This window comes from Capronia coronata (genome assembly GCF_000585585.1).
Source record: "Capronia coronata CBS 617.96 chromosome Unknown acBCG-supercont1.3, whole genome shotgun sequence".
In the NCBI taxonomy this organism is placed as follows: domain Eukaryota; kingdom Fungi; phylum Ascomycota; class Eurotiomycetes; order Chaetothyriales; family Herpotrichiellaceae; genus Capronia; species Capronia coronata.
The window spans coordinates 3,081,831-3,101,138 of NW_006912895.1; the positions used below are offsets into that span (position 1 = coordinate 3,081,831).

A 19,308-nucleotide genomic window follows, 5' to 3' on the forward strand; every position below is an offset into this window, starting at 1 on the left:
CGATTCAAGCACAGTTGAACATGGGACCCGTGGCCATGGATCAGCCGAGCTATACCTATGAGGACGAAGATGAGTACGAGTACGAGTATGAAGATACTGAGACAGAGGTAGGAATTGCGCACAGCTTAGGCGACTCTTTGGAAGTTGTAGATTCACTCATTCCTTACACTCTTCTTCTATGACAGACTTTTCTCGTGGACCTGGATCTTTCTTCGTTGAACCCGCCCACCAAATCAAATGTGCCCGGAGCCCCAAAACCAGCGGTGCCTGCCAAAAGGCCTCTCGACAGATCTGATCCCCAACGTGGGACGCCCGACCGAGATGCCCCGACTCCAAACATGGCAGAACCCGTCGAGGACGAAGGTCGCGACTTGCAAGATCGGCCATCCACCCCATTCGCCGACGTCGAGGATCATGAAGGTGAAGACGGAGTATCACCATTTTCTACACACGTACAGATCCTCGATCTCAGCAGCAGCAACCCGATAATCTCCTACCTGGGCCAAGTCTACAGTTGTACATGGACGGACATGATCGGCACCAACATGTTTTTCACAAAGCCGGGGACGGCTAATGCTGCTGCCACAATGCAATCGACAGATGACTATGATCTGTTGGGCATGTCGAGGATCAAACTCGTCGGTGATCGGGCTTCTGTGTCCCAGAAGGCAAGGCCAAAACAGGATCCCCACGGAGAAGATGATTACGCCGAAGGACAGCCGACTGTCCAGGAAGACGAGCCAAGTGGCCGGAGTCTCGGGAGGCTTATCCATAGCAATCCGAAAAATAATGCTCGTATCAAGAAACAAGCAACATTTCTGGAGAAGCTCATGGACCTTAAGAGACAGCGTGGAGAAACAGACATTGTGAGGACGTATGTGGATGAGGCGATTGCGTCAAACAACAGCCTAAGTCTGCCGCAAACGATACATTCCGAGATTGAAGAGTTGAATCGCAGGGTGATCAAAGGAGACGCAGAAGCCCTAGCAAGGCTTCAGGAAGTCTATTCTCGATCTGAAAACCAAGACACAGAGCTAGAAGGAATGTCCCGCGGCCTGCAGGAAGAGGATGGCTGACATGTCATACTCCAAAGCTCACCGAAAACTCCCAAGACTGGTCACCGTACTCCGCAGGTAAAGAATCCATTAGCCCCGAGAAACCGGCAGCAAAAGGACACTGGAGAAGTGAACCCATAGATCACAGCATTCTGCAATACAAGTTTCTGCCAGGGCGGCAAAAGAATGGTTGGATTGCGCGCAGCTCAACGGTCCTGCTTATGACGGTTCCAGTGTACTGGGGATGGAGGGGGCGGAGGAGGCTGATGCTCAGGATGTTGTCTGCTATCAGAATAGGAGACGTATTTTGGGCGCGGTTGAGTCTCAACGGCTTTGTACATGTCTCGCGTGGAAGTCTCTGAGGCGAGGACAGTAGAGCGATATGATGAACGCTGCATGCTTCCCGGAGAATGAGGAGTCGAGTTGGGCACACTGGGTGACAGAGGTAACTCGGTTATGATCTGGAAGACTTGGGTCAGTACCATGCCATCGACACCGACAGCGGGGATAACAGTCAACTCACATCTGTGGCGTGGTGTTCTTGTCCTTGCGGTGAGCGAGGATGATCGCCGGCTTGCTGCAGTTGTCCGAGACGATAAGGACGCTGCTGAAGGCACCGACTGGTGATGCTGGAGACGGGAGGCTGATCGTCAGGAAAACTGGGGACTATCTTTCCAAATTTCCACCGTGTCAGATGAGATGAGAAAGAGAAATGGAAACTGGTTGGGAACAAGGAGACTGGAGTCAAATAACCCTTCACAGCTCCGGGAAATATCGTCTGGGAAATCTGGCGGTCAAGGCGACGTGGGATTGTTGCATTTCAAACGAACCCGGCTGGCCATTGAGCGACGGCCGCACTCAACAACAGCATCAGGCACCTAAGATCATGATGCATACCTACCTACCGTACCCAAGGGTAGTATGTAGTAGCGTGTCGGTATCAGTGTTGCAGGGGATCCTTTGGCGGAAGCCTCTCTTCCCCGGAGCCCCCAGGAGGAGCGATCAAAATTCTATTCTGGCCCTGGCCAAACGCCGCTTGCGTCGCAGCCATTTGCAACCCTTCATTTCTGTTTCCGCGGCCTGACTTGAGCCTTTCCCATTCTGTTTCGTTCTCGTCTCTCTCTCCCTTGGTCTGACCGGCCTGAGACATAGCCTCTAGTGGAATGCATCGATCGAATCCTTGAGGTGATTGATTGCCCTTTTTGATACCCTTCTACTGGGCAGTCCATGATCAATCGCATCTTGACGTGCATTCTAACCGAGGCCAGCAGGTCCGATTCAAGGACGCTCCCTACCTAGGCCCCCCGTATTTAGCCAGAAGCCCCATCGTGGGCCTCGTGTCTTTGCATCCACTCCGATCCATCCATCCGCGGTTGCCGACCTATCTCAGTTTGTTGAAGCTTTCAGGCCAAAAGTTGCAAGCTAGCAGGCAGAGCAAGAGTGGTCAGCATGCTATAGAGCTAGGAGCCCCCCAGCGGCCCAAAACTGATACATCCCGCGCCGCGCCCAAAGATCCAGCGCCAGAAGCAACAACCGAAACCTTCCGAATTTGATCCCTACCTACCTACCTACCTACCTACGTTTCAAGGGATGTCCAAGGGATGTCCTTGACCCCCGCCCTCTTGCTAGGTATTCACCGGCAAGCGAGGCCGCCGTCTTTTGCGGGAACGCGGCTGGAGGCTAAAGAATGGGGCAGCCCGCCCGACGGCCCTTGCGGCGTCCGCGGGGAAACTGCACCGGACAGGCTGGGGAACCAGGTGCAGCCATTCAGATCCGACTGCGTGTCCCTGTACACGAAGTCAGGACGTCGGAAGAAGAGGATATTGATTGATGCCTGATAATGTCCAAATCGACGACAACAGCTGGACAAGACAGTTTACATGGCATGCCTGAAAGTGCAATCGACGGGGAAACGTGCGCCAATACTGGCACCCGGTGTCGAGGCGAGCCCCTTGTCCTCGGCCTCGTGTCACCCTCACCACCGCCGCCGCCTTCCGTGTACGACTAACTCGGCCATCATAATGCCAGGTTGACATGCTTTCTCCATGTTTTTGTACCACCTTTCAAATTCCCCGGATGACCGCCCCAGGAAGTTGAAAGTCAAGAATTGCAAGGATGTGGTTACGATGTTGGGCCCGACTTCGGACAAGAGCCCTTGAGGACGATAGTCCAGGTCGGCATCCATCCTGCTATCGCCACCCTTTACAGGGTATGACGTTGACGGCGAAGCCATTCCGAGCGCCCCATTCCTACGCCGTGTGTGCCAAACGTTTGTCAGATTGGTATGTATATTGCGTTGCGGATGCCTGTAGGTGTGATGTTAGGATGAGCCGTCGCCGTCGAGGAGAGGATTAATACCTACGACGACAGCTACGAACAGCCCTTCCCTTACCACGCCTTTTCACATCTGTGGAGTAGCTCTCTCCCACTTAGCAGATGACACAGAAGTCAGGGCAGGCTGGATACGAGCTCAAGGGCATATACATAAGATAGCTATGTATACTGTTTATGTTATATTCCGCATAGTCTCCTGTCGCAGCTATCTTTTAGAGGTGCGGTTGTCGCTGCGGCGAACGCCTTGTACTCCGACGTATCATGCCCTGGGCACAAATCATCCACTGTCAGACGTACGTATTATCTCGACCATAGAGACACTTTGCTTCATGAGCAGCGAATAAACTCTGGTCAGACGCGATATAAATCTCTTCCACCCATCTCAGGTAGTACATTGGATATGAATATACCGTTTTGAAAAGAGTGACGTTATATGTAGATGGCATTGTAGACGTCTTCAAGTAATCGAAGGGGCCTATATTGATCAAGCGTCTGAACTACTATATCGCCAAAAATTCCCACGTTGAGTCCATCCTCCCCATCAATCTAGTCCTCTTTTAGTCTGTCCTTATCTTCGGTGGCACAAAAGTTCTCCTCCAGAGAAACTTAATCTTGTCGAACATAAAGATCAAGAAAGAGTGTCGTCCGATACCTCGCCAACAACAGCGCGATGGATAATCATGTCGTCGGCGTCCTGGGCGGCGGCCAGCTTGGCCGTATGCTGGTAGAAGCTGCCAACAGACTGAACATCAAAGTGGCGGTGCTTGACGGAGAGAATGCCCCAGCAAAGCAGATCAACCTCGTAGCATCTGACAAGCATGTCACGGGCTCATTCGCAACGGCCTCGGACGTCAAAGAGCTCGCGTCGAGATGCGACGTTCTCACATACGAGATTGAGCATGTTGACACCAAAGTGCTCGAAGAGCTCGAGGAGGAGAAGCCCTTCCTTGACGGAACGAAATGGTCGAGAATCCAACCCAGCTGGAAGACTGTACGAACCATTCAAGACAAGTTCACCCAGAAACAACACTTTGCAAAGTTCGGCATTTCCACAGCCAAGTCCATTGCTGTTGGGACATCACACCCACAAGGCTTGAAGGACATTGCCGACCAACTCGGATATCCCCTGATGCTGAAGTCTAGGACCGAGGCGTACGATGGGAGGGGCAACTTTCCGGTGAAGTCGGTGTCCGACATCGAGCCAGCCTTGAAAGCGTTGGCGAACCGCCCTCTATATGCCGAAAAATGGGCACACTTCAAAATGGAACTGGCAGTGATGGTGGTGAAGACGGCTCAAGAAGATTCCATCGACTCTTGGGAGTCAATCACTTTGGGTTACCCCACGGTTGAAACCATTCACGAGGATAGCATATGCAAACTTGTCTATGTGCCTCCTCGAGGCGTGTCAAAGAATGTTGTCCGCGCTGCTCAAGACCTTGCCCGACGCGCCGTGGCCACTTTTGCCGGGACCGGAGTATTCGGTGTCGAGTTATTTCTTCTGCAGGATGACACCCTCGTGGTCAACGAGGTTGCACCACGGCCGCACAACTCAGGTCACTACACAATCGAAGCGTGCCATATGTCACAATATGAGGCCCAAATCCGAGCAATCCTCCCGGACCTGGCATCCACGATCCGTCCAGGGTCGACTGACCTAGCCGTGTCGGCGGCGGTCATGTTGAACATTCTCGGCGGCCCGCAACCCGACTCCCACCTCCTGGTTGCTAAAGCTGCACTAGAGATCCCAGGCGCGAAGATCCATCTGTACGGCAAAGGCGATGGCCGCCCTGGCCGCAAGATGGGTCACATCACAATCCTTGGTTCAAGCATGTCCGAATGCGAGGCCAAAATCCACCCTCTAATCCAGATGGTTGACGCGGTCCGGGCTCACCGCACCGATTCGTCGCCCGCCTCTGCTGCCTCCATCGCTGCCACTGCTGCCGACTTGCAAAAGACCAATCCTCCGCCTACCCGTCGGCCAGTCGTTGCTGTTGTCATGGGCTCAGACACCGACTTGGCAACGCTGCGCCCCGGTCTCACCATCCTCGACACCATGGACATCCCATACGAGGTTCATATCACCTCCGCGCATCGCACTCCGCAGTATATGCTCGACTTTGGCAAAGCAGCCGCGGCTCGCGGTCTCAAAGCTATCATTGCAGCAGCCGGAGGTGCGGCACATCTTCCTGGCATGATGGCCTCTGAAACCCCGGTTCCTGTGATCGGTGTTCCTGTCAAGGCGAGCAGCCTGGACGGACTGGACAGCTTGCTCAGCATTGTACAGATGCCCAGAGGAATTCCGGTGGCCACGGTGGGCATCGGCAACAGTACAAACGCCGCTATTTTGGCGGCTCGAATCGTAGGCACAAGTGAAGCCAAGGTCCAGGACTGGGTAGCAAACCATTTGCAGAAAATGGACGATGAGAACATGGAGAAGGAGTACCGACTCCAGCGTGAAGGATGGAAGATTTACAAAAAGCTGGATTCTTGAGCCCTACAGAAGAACTCGGGAAATCAGACGTTATGCATGCGAGTTTTCTCCTACTAACAGACGATTTGATCTTGATGCACAGTGACCCTCGGCTGCCCTTTCTTGCAGTGTAACGACCTTCTTGCCAGTACTCCTCCATCACACCCCATCCTCCCCAAACATGACTCGAGAAGCTGGTGAGAGTAAGTTCGCAGCGGGGTTTTCGCATTGGCATTTCCCTGTCGACTTGTGGTATCCGCGCCATTTCCCCTACGCGCTGGAAGTTGTGGTCCAGCTGTGTTTGCGCTGAAGCCTAGGTCGCCAACCGGTCGTCCATTGTCAATATCGTTGATGATGTGTCTTCCAACCCATTCTGAACCGTTTTGACGAATCTAATCGTCTCCGCCATCACATGTGGTGGCTTGTCAAGTTTTCATGCCGATCCATGGCTGCGCTACCGTATAGCAAGTTGGGTATTTTGGGCGTGAACACAGCTCATTCAATTCCATGCTCTTTCTTGATCCTCTCGAGGTTTTCTTGTCGAGCGGCAATGTCTTCCTTGACCTCTGTCTTCATCTTTTCCGGTTGGTGGTATAGTACAACAAGATAACGGTTCATGAAGTTGAAGCCATTCAGCTTGTCGCATGCTTGCTTTGCGTCTAGGACATCTTCGTAGACGACGTATGCCGTTCCCTTTGTATTGTTCGTCGTCCCCACTCGGATCTGTCGAACAGGACCGAACTTGCCGAAGAGGTCAAACAGGGCCGGCGAGTCGATATTGTAGGCCAAGTTTTTGACGAAGAGGATCCGGTTGGCCTCCGGGGCGAGTCTGCTGTTGCGGGACATTCGAGGGTATCAATTTCGTCGGTATCGAGGCCTCGGACCTGAGAATATGCAATATACAATTGAGTATGACCAAGGTCGACGAGCTCTCGGTTGGTAAATGCTTCAGATTGCGGCGTGGATGGCAGTCTGGGTGGTTTGTATTTGATTAATCTGCCGCAGGACGACTAGTGCAGTTACAATAATTCCACTTCCGTCTTCAAGTCAACTCCGAGTCTGGGTTCAACAACAACCACCACCTCTCGCGCATCGCTTCCACGCAGTAATATCTCTCGTCGTTGTACCTGGCCTCCCGACGGAGGTCATACGGGCCTTCTCACAAATGTAGCCGACCTCGCTCACTGCAGTCATACCAAGCTACAACCGCTCGCCTATACCCCCCACCTCCGCAACCGACGGCGAGTTCACCTAGTGACCGTCGACGACTGCGATCATGCCTACCTCTACTCGATGGCGTCGCTCCGAAGACTTGTTAAGACCTCGAGCTGTCAGTCCGATCCAACCTGCAGGCGACTTCATTGAGCGGCTGTCCCCCGAACCGACCCTCGAGACCTCCGCCCCGGTCGAACCTCTGATCTCCTCTCAAACGTCCCATATAAACGGGGACTCCTTACAAGGCCTGGGTCTCTCCGACGTTGAAATATCAGAAGAAGCAGGCGTAACGGTGCAGCCCGACCATATTTACTACGATCAAGATGGCTCCGCCCATGTTGGAGCTCGGATAGTGGGTGGCGCGGCTGCGCAAAACAGACCTTTGCAAGACTCGGGAAACCGCTCCTCAAGGAACTCTAAGTTCCCTCAGGATGCTCGCAAATCTCGAGTGAAAACCCATACGCGATCTGGATCGACCATTGACGATCTGGCGAGTGCTGCCATTGCTACCAGCCCTGCTTCGGTCAATGCCAGTTCACCTTCATTCTCAAGGGCGAACCTATATTCCACGACTCGGCCTTCCACGTCCTACATCCATCGTTATGATCAAGAAGATGCCACCGATGGGCCGCCGTCGAAAAGGATCAAGTCGGAGCGCCTGCCCAATCTCGAGTGGTCTCCCCGCGCAGATAGACCGAAGACCAGCGGCTACGATAGCGCCGCAGATATAACATTTGAAGACGCTCTGCTGCTGTTGGAACTCAAGAATGAGGTCAACTTCAAGAATGGAACACCACAACTGTCTTCTGCCATACTCGATCAATCGTCCCACTTCTCCAACACAGAGCGGCGGCGTTCAGAAGGGTGGTCCGTCAAGGAACGGCCTGCACCACCTCTGCATCGAAAATCACAGCACGAAACTTTGGAGAAACGCGGCTCTGATGTCTCCCTGGAGCAAGGAGTCCGATCCGTCACTGACGCGGCGAGAATCTCCTCGTCTGGTCCATCTTCGCAACCACGCGGACCTTTGCCTGCCAGACCCCTCTATACCGCGGCCGAGGGCTCAACAGCGACGGAGTCTCGTGAGCCAGAACATGGGCAGCAAGCCCAAGCCAAACCTGCGCCGGCTGCCCCGTCAAAGAGACAGCGCAGGGTTAAGCCTGAAGTCCAGGCGGAAGTGTGCGCGGCATGCCAGCGTCTTCAGCTAGATACTACAGACGAGGAGAACTCGGTCATGTTCTGGATAAGCTGCGATGCGTGTGATCGTTGGTTCCATGCAGAGTGTGTGGGATTTAAAAGCAAGGCCGAGGCAAGGAGCGTCGATAAATATCTGTGCAAGGACTGTGAACCGGTCCATGGCAAAACAACATATGTGCGGAAGTCATCGCGTCCGCGGACTGCAATAGACTACGCAGGTCTTCATCAAGGCGTGGTCAAGTCTTCCGTGGAGACATCAACCCATCACTACATCCAGCCAATCAAGGAAGGAAAAATTGCTCTCCTACCAGATGACTTTGCTCGAGTGCGGCCGGAGCTGCTGACAAAGGAGTTCATGGAAAGCTGTAACGGCATGAAGCGACCTTTTGTGGTTCCGGCATGCTGGAATCCTCGGTTTGGCGTAAAGCCGTCGATGGACAACGCCAATTCTTCTGCAGTAGAGGACGACAACACAACTTCGACTCTCATCGCCAGTACAGGAGCACCTGCGGGTCCGGGAGATCCTGTCTCAGACAACGTGCGCGAAGAAGAGGTCATCGATTGTGACCAAGACGCATTGGATATGGTGATACCGAGAGACTTGACCGTGCGGAAAGTTGCAGAACTTTACGGACTAGACGAACCAGTCCCTGTTATCGACGTAAAGTCACAAGAGACAAAGGGCCAGTTTACTCTGCAGCAATGGGCCGATTACTTTGATTCCACGGGCGAAAAACCAATACTAAATGTTATCAGCCTGGAAGTCTCCCAGAGTCCTCTCGGGAAACTCATTCGACGGCCTAAAGTGGTTCGAGACCTTGATCTTGAGGATCAGGTCTGGCATGGGGACACGGAAACGCGCACAAAGAAGCGACCAGTGCAGTTCTATTGTCTCATGTCAGTAGCCGACAGCTACACCGACTTCCACATCGATTTCGGCGGCTCGTCTGTCTACTACCATATACTCAAGGGAACCAAGACATTCTTCTTCATTCCGCCCGAGGATAAATACCTGAAGAAATACGAAGAATGGTGCAATTCTGATACCCAGAACGAAACATGGCTTGGAGACCTATGCGGCGGCAATTGTACACGAGTCGACCTCCATGAAGGAGATACAGCCTTCATTCCTGCTGGCTGGATCCATTCTGTTTGGACACCAGAGGACACTTTGGTCATTGGAGGCAACTTTCTTACTCGTCTTGATTATGAATTGCAGCTCAAGGTCGCCAATGTCGAGAAAGTGACTAAAGTGGCCCCGAAGTTCCGATATCCGTACTTCCAAAAGGTTATGTGGTATACACTGATTCAATATTTGGAGGACGATCCACTCCCCGACGAAGTACTGACCGATTTCCGCGACGATGCCGGCTATATATTTTTGCGTGCCAATCCTGTTTGGCATGAAGTTGACGACCTGGCGAATACAGCAGAGCCAGGAGATCCGGCTTTCAATGCTAGGTACTATCCAAGATCTGAGGTGATTGGGTGGCCTTCGCTCAGAGACTACCTGTATCGGACGGCCAGGATCGATGCTGGGCTGCCAGTAGCAGACATCACCAAGAAGCAGGTCGACGCAGTCAAAGCATCGATACCGAAAGGACACGGTGATCCACTCACGCTGATCAAAGTCTTCGCGATTTGGTGTGCCTGGAAGACCGGAAATGTTCCGGCACCTGACTGGGTGCACTCTGATGGCGCTTTAGAGCTAGAGAAGACAGAGAAGGTCAAGAAAACCGAGGTCTTCCGTCTGCCGGGAGAACGCAGTTCAACGCGAAAAGCCGCACAGGTCCAGGCTCAGGTTCAGGCTCCCGAGACAGAAATGAGCGTTGTCCCTCCAGCGAAACCAACCCCCAAGGCCAGTTCTGGTGCCAAGGGGAGTGGTTTGAGGGTAGCTTGTGAGCCCTGCCGAAAACGACGAATAAAATGTCGACATAAATCAGGCAGCGAAACACCTACTCGGGCTGCACCAGAAATCAGACCGCGAAGCTTTTCCAACGCTGATATCCCCGCAAGTTCGACAGCTCCGCAGGCTGGACCGCATGGCGAGCACTTATCGTCCCCAGGAAGGCGATTATCAGAACCTGTGGGGAGCTATACGGAAGCTGCACAACTGGCCTCCGCAAATGCCGATCCACAGTCATCCTCCAAAAAGAGCCGCACTAAGGCATGCGAAGAATGCCGAAAGAGCAAGGTAAGATCCCATTTCAATCTGAAGTGGCTACCAACTGATGATATTCAGCGTCGATGTGTGCACGATGAGAACGGTCGCATTGATCCAGCGAAGGCGGCAGAACCATCCAAGCCTCGCGGCTCAACAAGTTCCCGGCGCCCTGCCCGCTTGAGTGACGGGAGCATGCAGAGTAAACAGGAGCGCATCGATGAGGACATGCTTGACGACATGATTCATCCCTCCTCACTAGACAGGGATGCTTCCCGAATAGTGAACGAAGCGATCGAGGATGACTCTATCACCCCGGCGCCTCAGGACCACACAGAGATCAATGGCGACACGACTGGACCGGGAGTCGATCAGACAGAAGCCATAATCCAACAGACGAATGGCAATATTGACCAAGAATCGATTCCCGTGGATCCTGCTCTCGAAGCAATGACAGAGGCGATCAAGACGGAAGCCGACTCCGGCGACAAGAATGCGTTCCATGCGACTGCAGAGGAGACCTCCCCCGCGCTGAAGAGCAATATCGTCTTCTCCACTCCAGGGCTAGTGAAATCTGGTTCCTCAGTGAATGGAGACTACTCCGGGCAAAGCAATCCTCTTCCCCCTTCCAGACACTCTTCTCGCCAAGCCAAGCAAGTCGAACGGTACACGCCTGAAGACAAGAGATCTCCGAGCAAAGCAACGCCAAAGCCCCAGAGAACGGATCGTCGAGCTTCCAGCGCCGCCAGTGCGCAGACGATGGTGACGAGTGTCAAAAGCCGACGATCGTCTAGCAATACGTCTGGGACCATTCATCAGATGGCAAATATCATGGCCAGGGGAAGTCCGTCTCGAGAAAATTGGGCCAGGCCCGTGAGTAGGGGTAGCACAGGAGGAGAGAGCGACGTGGATGCAGACGAAAGGTTTGCGAGAGAGCTTCATGCAGCAGAAAATGGACTGAGGCGACGGACAAGCATGAGGGCATAGAATGCATAGACCACACGCTGTTGCCGGGGGCGACTTGATGACGATACGACGCGCAGATGGGATTGGAACGGAATGAATGGGAGTTTGGAAGAGTGACCAGTCTCTTGACCAGCACGGCGCTGGAGGCCTCGAGAGGATTTGGTTGTGTTCGATGGGTCGCAGAATGGGATCTCGATGTTTTGTTTCAATACCCTCATAGCATCGTTGTGATTCGAGCGGAGTTATCTGGAGCTGGGAGAGTGTACATGTTGCGTTGGCCTGATGGGATTCTACAGTGAGATTAATCCATTTGCTACCTGTACTAGCATACAAGGTATTTTATTCTTCGTATATCAAATTGAGCAACACAGAGCCTTGCTGCACAGCCTTGCGCGAGATGCACGTGACGAGGCTCTCAGCTGACTAAGGGGTACGTATCTACCTGGTACCTACGTATCACCGATGTGAGCCCCCAATGTCGAAAGTGTGGGGTAGAATGCTCTGGTCTATACAGCGATAGTGCTACTTGGATCGTCAAACATCGTCGTCATTGCAACGACCAACAATGACCTCCCTCTAAGTCCACCGCCCTGACCCCCTTCCTTCATTCCGCCACTTCGAAACACCATGCTGCTGTGCAGTTCACTCGACCATGGCCAACGTGTATAACAGTCAACTTGTATGCATATCCCACCACCTGCCGCGTGCCGCGTGCCGCGTGCCGCGTGCAAACCCGAGCTAATGAATACTAGGATGCGTTTGAAATCTACCACCAGGTCCAAGAGGAGAACGACCGATCGCGGGCTCCAACAGGGAAGGCTCCTCTTCTCGAAGCCCTTGGGCATGCCGTCGCTGGATCTGCCGGTGCAGCCATTTCCAGCGCGGCGCTCTATCCGATCGACTTGATCATAACGCGACTCCAAATCCAACGCCAGTTGCGAAAAGACCAGTCACAGCCCGCCGCGGACGAATACAAGAGCTTTGCGGATGCGGTTGAGAAGATCTACAACAATGAAGGCGGTGTAGCTGGACTCTACACGGGGCTTTTGCAGGCCACGGGCAAGACCATCGCCGACTCGTTCATCTTCTTCCTCACCTACAGTTTCCTCCGCGATAGGAGGTTGGCTGTGCGCGGAAATGCCAAGTCACTGCCTACCATTGAGGAGTTGGGCGTAGGGTTTGTCGCGGGCAGCTTGACCAAGCTCGCCACGGCGCCTATCGCAAACATTGTCACGAGAAAACAGGCGGCGGCCCTGCTTGCGGCCCGGGATCCGGATAGAGGTCCATTTCAGGTTCCAAGTGCGCAACAGATCGCGAGGGACATATACGACGAGAAGGGCCTCGCTGGCTTCTGGTCGGGGTACTCTGCTTCTCTGGTCTTGACCCTCAACCCTTCCATCACCTTTTGTCTCTTTGAAACCTTGAAGAAGGTGTTCCTGCCGCATCATCGGAGAGCACATCCTCCGGCGTCAGTGACGTTCTTCCTGTCCGCTTTCAGCAAAGCGTGCGCAAGTTCCGTCACGTATCCTTTCAGTCTGGCCAAGACGCGTCTCCAGGCTGGTACGAAGCGTGAAGAAAGTGATGAACAGAAGGTGACGGGGGCAGACATTGAAAGCGAAAGAACGAGAAAGGCAGCCCGTGCAACGATCTTCAGTACCGTTATGACCATCGCCCAGACCGAGGGTGCCGGGGCTCTTTACGAGGGGCTGTATGTCGAGATTCTTCGGTCTTTCTTCAGCCACGGCATCACCATGTTGGTCAAGCAAGTGATACAACGCTTCTTGGTGCGTGCGTATTATATCTCCTCCATCATCCTCGGGAGATACAAGCGGAAAGCGAGTTCGAAGCGGCTGGCCCAACGGGCCAAATCGAGCGTCGAATATTACAACCTCGCAATGGCGCGTGCGAGCGAGAAACTCGACGAGGCTACGCAGGCCGTCAAAGGAAGGGCCAATGAAACAGCCGAATTTGTAAGCGAGTGCGTCGAGGAAGAGGCAGGCGAATGGCGTGAACTCTATGGGACAACAGGACTGGCCAAGTGGCTCGACAGTGAACGCCACTAGCAAGAAATGTAAGGGACGGGCATGGTAGCGGATGACTTTACTGTATGATGGGTCGAGCTCGGCGTCATGGGAATACACACACGGGAGTTGGTAGCATCACAAACTGCGATTGTTGGAATTGAATTCCACCTCTGGTCCGTCACCGGTAGGCGACACGCTGGCCACCTCTCTTTTCCATCTTTGCCTGTCTTTTACTCTGCGCATCGTTCTCTCCACCTGCACCTGCACCAGCCATGCCACCGAGCATGGACTTCAGTCCACTCGCGGTGGTGACGGCGGAATAGATCGCGTAGCCAGGTACGACGAGGTAGAGCCACCATGCCCGGTTGCCGAACACGACGACGAAGATCAGGTTGATCCAGGTCCAATACAGGATATCCCACATGAACTCGGTCAACCCTGCCGCATCCAGATCTTCTCCTGCCCGGTGCAGAGAGCCGTCAGGTTTGTAGGTCGGGCGAGCCAGACGTTCGAGATAGAACTCAATCGCCAGGCCTGGTGCGGAGAGAAACACGTAGCGCTTCAGAGACAAGGATCGGCGGAAGGTGAATCGCAAGATGAGGAACACGGCATGGATCGCCAGAGTGATGAGATGGGTTTGCTTCAGACGACTCGTGTTGCGCACGGCCAGGGACTTGGCCGCTTTCTACTCTGGTTTAGTTCGAGTGAAGCGCAACGAATGGCGGCATAAGAGACTCACTTGCGCCATTGTGTCTGACTGCTCCTAGTATAGGCCAAGTCGTAAATGCAATGCGTCGTGGTCAGGCAAGTGCCTTAGGTAGAGTGAATGTGAGGCTCTAGGGGCGTACTAGCGAAATTGAACTTGAAGTTGACGTTGACGTTGCGGCAGCGGAGTGTTAGTGATGCGCCTGCTGGACACCGAGATCTGATGGAGTGAAGCTGCTTGACTCGACTCAACTCAACTCGGTGACATGAGCAGTGAGCTGCTGGGTAAGGTAGAATGAATTGAATATTGGGTACAGGTAGAATTGGAGAGATTGGAATGTGCCCGTTACTGGCTTGTTCCCCGCCGCCACGGTATAGCCTCTTTGGCGCACCAAATAGTGGAGCTACAGGTGACAAGGGAGAGTAGGTTAAGAGTATTATAGTCAACACATTCCAAAATTCTGGCAAATTTCCCCACCCAAATTTATTAGAACTCGCACTGTCGGGTTTGACAAACTGCCTCGATGGCTAAGCGGTTAAGGCGTCGCACTTGTATACCATATGTAATGCGAAGATCACAAGTTCAAATCTTGTTCGAGGCAACAACATTGTTTTTTGTGCTTTTTTTGTGTTTTTAGTTGGCCTACTCTTTCGAAGCAGCTCATCATTCTTCTGCCTGCACTGATGAAGCGATGGAATGATGCCCATGCCCGATCTTCTTGTTCGATTGCATCAGATACATCAACAGACACTATCAATCCTATTGACATTTCTGGACGTATTGCCAGTGTCCTAAAATGTATGCACTACTGTGCTTGCCACGGTGGATGCATTCGTACACTCAGCTTGCTGTTATCGGCGGCTCACTGCGTTGGGATGTGAATTTGAGTCGATGTCTGAGGCTGCTTGCCAACACTTCTTGTATACAACGCAGCTGTCTATTACCCGGATTTAGTGGTGAGTCTTAGTGAGTATCCGGAAATAGACTAGCTCCATAGCTAGTTTTATAGCGTAAATCTTTAATGTAGTTAGTAGTGCTAGTACATAGTAGTACTACCTCGTGCAACAACACCGGCATGCAACGCCTCTTCCCGCTGCGAACAGACCCCAAGAATCATCCCGCTCAAAACACCAGCAACTCTGCATTCTAGCCGCCCGTACTCTATCCATACTTCGAACCTCATCCCCTTAAGTCCTGTGTCCTATAGAATCTCTATGTCACTCTTCGGTCTGGGTGTCACCGAAGCCTAGAGACACGGTCGACCTTAAATGCATTCTCCAGCTTAATCGCGGCGCATTGTTTTGGGAAGGCATGCTCTGGACCTTCAAGACTGCGGCTCGCGTTTTAACAGCAGACTCCTGGCTGTCGACTCGTCCTTGATTCATTCTCACTTCATACAGCGCTGAAGCTCTATCTGTTGCTCGATTACCCGGCAGTCATGGCCCCGTCGCCTACTCACATCGCGAGCCAGCTCCGACAACTCGTATACTACCATCTCGACAACAACCTGTTGAAGAACGCCCTGTTCCTAGCCTCTCGTCTCGTTGCCTACGAACCACGGTCCGCCGAAGCAGCCTACCTCCTCGCGTACTGTCAACTGCAGTCAGGATTTGTCAAAGCTGCCTGGGATATTAGCCGACCTGCTGGTGCGAGAGGATCACATCTTGGATGCAGCTATGTCTTCGCCCAGGCCTCGCTAGAACTAGGACGATTCGTTGATGGCCTGACAGCGTTGGAAAAAAGCAAGCACCTCTGGCAGAACCGCAATACTTGGGGTCAGCACAACGAGTCCAGACGACAACATCTCCCTGACGCCGCTGCAGTTTTGTGTCTGAAGGGTAAACTGTGGAAAGCACACAAGGACATTGATCAAGCAGTGGAATCTTGGGCGGCAGCACTGAAATTAAATCCGTTCATGTGGGATGCTTTCATGGGGCTTTGCGAGGCTGGTGCCAAAGTCAGCGTCCCCAATGTTTACAAGATGTCGACGGAGATGATAGCCATGACCCATGTGTCTCAGCAACAGGCGGCGAAGATCGAAAATCCGTCCATGACATTGCCGGCTGCAGTTTCACAAACTCACAACGCAAGCCATGCCAACCCAGCACCAGCGGATCCTTTCGTATCGACACATAAGCAGAGTGGGCATTCTCAGTTGGGCAATTCTGTTCTGTGGGAGAAGTTGAATGGCAGTAAGATGAGCGTCAACACCACGGGTACTGTCCTTGACGAGGAGGGATCAAATACTCCGTCAACTGAAGTAGAAGTGAATGAAGGGATCTTGCAAGGTGGCGCCGTGAATCACTATCATGAGCCGCCTCCCGCACCAGTGAGAAAGGCGAAAAGCACAGCAGATGTCCCGGCAGATCCCCCTCCTAGGTGGAAGACTGGATCTACACGGTTGAAAGCGAAAGCCAAAGTTGCCTCCGACGACACCGCAGTTTTGCACGACGCTCCCGCACCGACGGCACCTTCTAAGAGAACTGTCTCTGGCCAACCAACATCAATGGCTCATGCACCCTCAGGGACCGCCGAAGGCACAAGAAGAAGTAACCGACTGCTCAACACTGGAAGGCCACCCAGTACTAGCAGCACGACTGGAAGCAAGATATCCTCACTGGCAAACACCCTAGGACTTCGTGAAGGCAGAGATATCAAGAAAGCCAAAGCGCCTGTGGTGAGACCCAGAACTGCGAACACGTCGACAGTGGGCAGAGTCGTGAGCGGAAATCGCACTCGCACAGGGTCAACAGACGCCATGGATGTTGACACCAAGGAGCAAAGAACTGCTGCAAACGCACCACCGGTGCCACCTTTGCCCAGTTCCAAACTGCGAATCGAGTCCGCAGTCAACAAAGACCTGGAAGCAATTCAGACTCTGTTGGATCTTTTTGGTAGGATTGCTTCGGCACAGTTGTGTCTGTCGAATTATGATTGTCAGACGGCAATCCAGATCTACAATTCCCTTCCGTCGGCACAACGCGAGACACCATACATCCTCACTCAGATCGGAAAGGCGTATTACGAGCAAGGTCAATATGCTGATGCCGAGAAGTTCTTCATTCGAGTGCGACAATTGGCACCGAATCGTTTAGAGGATATGGAAGTCTATTCCACGGTGCTCTGGCACCTCAAGTCGGAGATTGAGCTTGCCTATTTGGCCCATGAACTGATCTCCATCGACCGACTGTCACCTCAAGCCTGGTGCGCCATAGGAAACTCGTTTTCACTACAGCGCGAGCATGAACAGGCCTTGAAATGCTTCAAACGTTCAACCCAGCTGGATCCCCAGTTTGCCTACGGATACACCTTGCAGGGCCACGAGTACATTGCCAACGAGGAGTTTGAGAAAGCTTTGGAAGCGTATCGAGCCGCGGTGGCTGCTGACGGACGGCACTACAATGCCTGGTATGGTCTCGGCAAAGTCTACGAGAAGATGGGCAAATGGGGCATTGCCGAACAGCATTATCGGACCGCAGCTAAGATCAATCCCACAAACGCGGTGCTTATCTGCTGTATTGGCTTGGTTTTGGAGCGACTGAAGCACCCAGAAAAGGCTCTGCAGATGTACACTCGCGCATGCACTCTGGCACCCAACAGCGCGTTGAGTCGATTCAAGAAGGCCCGATGTCTCATGAGTCTCGGTCGACCGAGAGAGGCGTTGGCCGAACTTCTCATCTTGAGAGATGTCGTTCCGGATGAAGCCAATGTGTGGTTCTTGATGGGCCGGCTGTACAAGACGTTGCGGGAGAAAGGTAATGCTGTAAGAGCCTTCACCATGGCTCTGAACTTGGATCCTAAGGTATGTTTTTCCGTCAATACTTTTCCGGTTTGGTCGATACTGACGTTTTGTTTTCCAGGCTGCACAATATATCAAGGACGCAATGGAGAGTCTTGACGATGAGGAAGAAGATCCGTACGACCAGGATGAAGACATGGATTGATGAAAGGGCAGAGCGATATGAGCTTGTTGTCTCATAGACCACTGTCTAAAGCGATTCGCCGCGAGGACTGGACTGACTGCTGCTTGTCCTGGTCTTTTCCAGCATAAGCTTCGGGTCTCGATAGCTTAGATAACCATTCCGCCAACGCCTTGGATAGGAGATGGCTTGGCCCTACTCAGCATCTTCTCTCTCACCCACTCTCACTCTCGAGTCAAGCGGCCGAGATCGGCAAAGCGGTCTGGCTCTTTGCATGGTGCTAGTTGGGTTTATGCAGAAGAAGCACCATGGGCATGGACCAACGATGCTTGTGCTCGCCCGCGCTTCAGGCTGCGGCGGAAGGACAAAGACCTGGATTCAAGGGTTCGAGCTGGCACGCACAATAACGTGTGCCCTTGATCGTATCCCCCTCGCCTGAGGAGGGACACGACGTGGATGGATGTATGATTGAACAAATGCATTGGAATGCAATGGAATCGACTCCACCCAACTTTAGGCTGTGACCTGAGTTGGATTGGGTGGTTTGGCGAAGCATAAGGTCCCTTTTGCATACTTGGATGGGTATTTTATTTTGCGTGCATGGCATGGCATGGCGGCATGGCAGGTGAGGGATTGACATCGGACTGGCATTGGGTTGAATTGGAATTGGACTTGGACTTGGACTTGAACTCATCGAACCAGCCAGTGCGTGCGTGATCATAGGCGCAGAAAACCAGCCGACAGGACTGAAACTTGAACGCAGCACAAGCACAAGCACAAGCACAAGCAAATGAAATATGCCTAAGCCTATGCAGACTTTCCTATGCTATCTATGCCTTTTCCATTTCCATGGTCATATTGCCCGATGCCGTACTCTTGTCTCTCTTGTCTCTCTTGTCATTTCATAGAGGTCTGGTCCGTTCTTGTCGGTGTTGTCGTTCTCCCATTACTCCGCGACATGGATTGATGGATCGTTCTGTCCTGACTCCTGGCTACTAGTACCTTCCTACCTGGCCTTCCCTTCCATATCTCGTGTTCTGTTCTTCGAAGAGCTAACTGTGAGTGGCGTAGCGGAATGTCAACAGCAGCAGCAATATTTATTTATTGTGTTAGAATAAAAGATCAAAAAGAAAGATGGAGATAAAGACAAGACAAGACAGAAAGGCAGTTTTGTCTGTTGTCAAGAACCGATAATTACATCTGAGTGAGTACAGTGAGTACAGTGAGTACAGTGAGTACAGTGAGTACAGTGAGTACAGT

General features: G+C 52.8%; 7 protein-coding genes across 7 annotated transcripts; 5 read left to right on the forward strand and 2 right to left on the reverse strand.

Annotated features, from left to right (window-relative positions):
* Nucleotides 1-35: 35 nt before the first annotated feature.
* On the forward strand, nt 36-1,076 carry A1O1_04415 (uncharacterized protein; the record flags this gene model as incomplete). Its single annotated transcript, XM_007725309.1, has 2 exons — nt 36-107; nt 186-1,076. 2 exons carry the CDS (start codon nt 36-38, stop codon nt 1,074-1,076), a joined length of 963 nt encoding a protein of 320 aa, XP_007723499.1.
* Nucleotides 1,077-4,059: 2,983 nt separating this feature from the next.
* A1O1_04416 (uncharacterized protein) lies at nt 4,060-5,880 on the forward strand (the record flags this gene model as incomplete). The annotated part of the gene is made up of 1 exon (XM_007725310.1): nt 4,060-5,880. One exon carries the CDS (start codon nt 4,060-4,062, stop codon nt 5,878-5,880), a length of 1,821 nt encoding a protein of 606 aa, XP_007723500.1.
* Nucleotides 5,881-6,354: 474 nt separating this feature from the next.
* On the reverse strand, nt 6,355-6,705 carry A1O1_04417 (uncharacterized protein; the record flags this gene model as incomplete). The annotated part of the gene is made up of 1 exon (XM_007725311.1): nt 6,355-6,705. One exon carries the CDS (start codon nt 6,703-6,705, stop codon nt 6,355-6,357), a length of 351 nt encoding a protein of 116 aa, XP_007723501.1.
* A 430-nt stretch (nt 6,706-7,135) lies between these two features.
* On the forward strand, nt 7,136-11,419 carry A1O1_04418 (uncharacterized protein; the record flags this gene model as incomplete). Its single annotated transcript, XM_007725312.1, has 2 exons — nt 7,136-10,465; nt 10,514-11,419. The coding sequence occupies 2 exons, from the start codon at nt 7,136-7,138 to the stop codon at nt 11,417-11,419; spliced, it is 4,236 nt and encodes a 1,411-aa protein (XP_007723502.1).
* Nucleotides 11,420-12,050: 631 nt separating this feature from the next.
* On the forward strand, nt 12,051-13,461 carry A1O1_04419 (uncharacterized protein; the record flags this gene model as incomplete). Its single annotated transcript, XM_007725313.1, has 2 exons — nt 12,051-12,077; nt 12,151-13,461. The coding sequence occupies 2 exons, from the start codon at nt 12,051-12,053 to the stop codon at nt 13,459-13,461; spliced, it is 1,338 nt and encodes a 445-aa protein (XP_007723503.1).
* Nucleotides 13,462-13,600: 139 nt separating this feature from the next.
* On the reverse strand, nt 13,601-14,170 carry A1O1_04420 (uncharacterized protein; the record flags this gene model as incomplete). The annotated part of the gene is made up of 2 exons (XM_007725314.1): nt 13,601-14,107; nt 14,162-14,170. The coding sequence occupies 2 exons, from the start codon at nt 14,168-14,170 to the stop codon at nt 13,601-13,603; spliced, it is 516 nt and encodes a 171-aa protein (XP_007723504.1).
* A 1,396-nt stretch (nt 14,171-15,566) lies between these two features.
* On the forward strand, nt 15,567-18,072 carry A1O1_04422 (anaphase-promoting complex subunit 3; the record flags this gene model as incomplete). Its single annotated transcript, XM_007725315.1, has 2 exons — nt 15,567-17,930; nt 17,989-18,072. The coding sequence occupies 2 exons, from the start codon at nt 15,567-15,569 to the stop codon at nt 18,070-18,072; spliced, it is 2,448 nt and encodes an 815-aa protein (XP_007723505.1).
* Nucleotides 18,073-19,308: the final 1,236 nt, after the last annotated feature.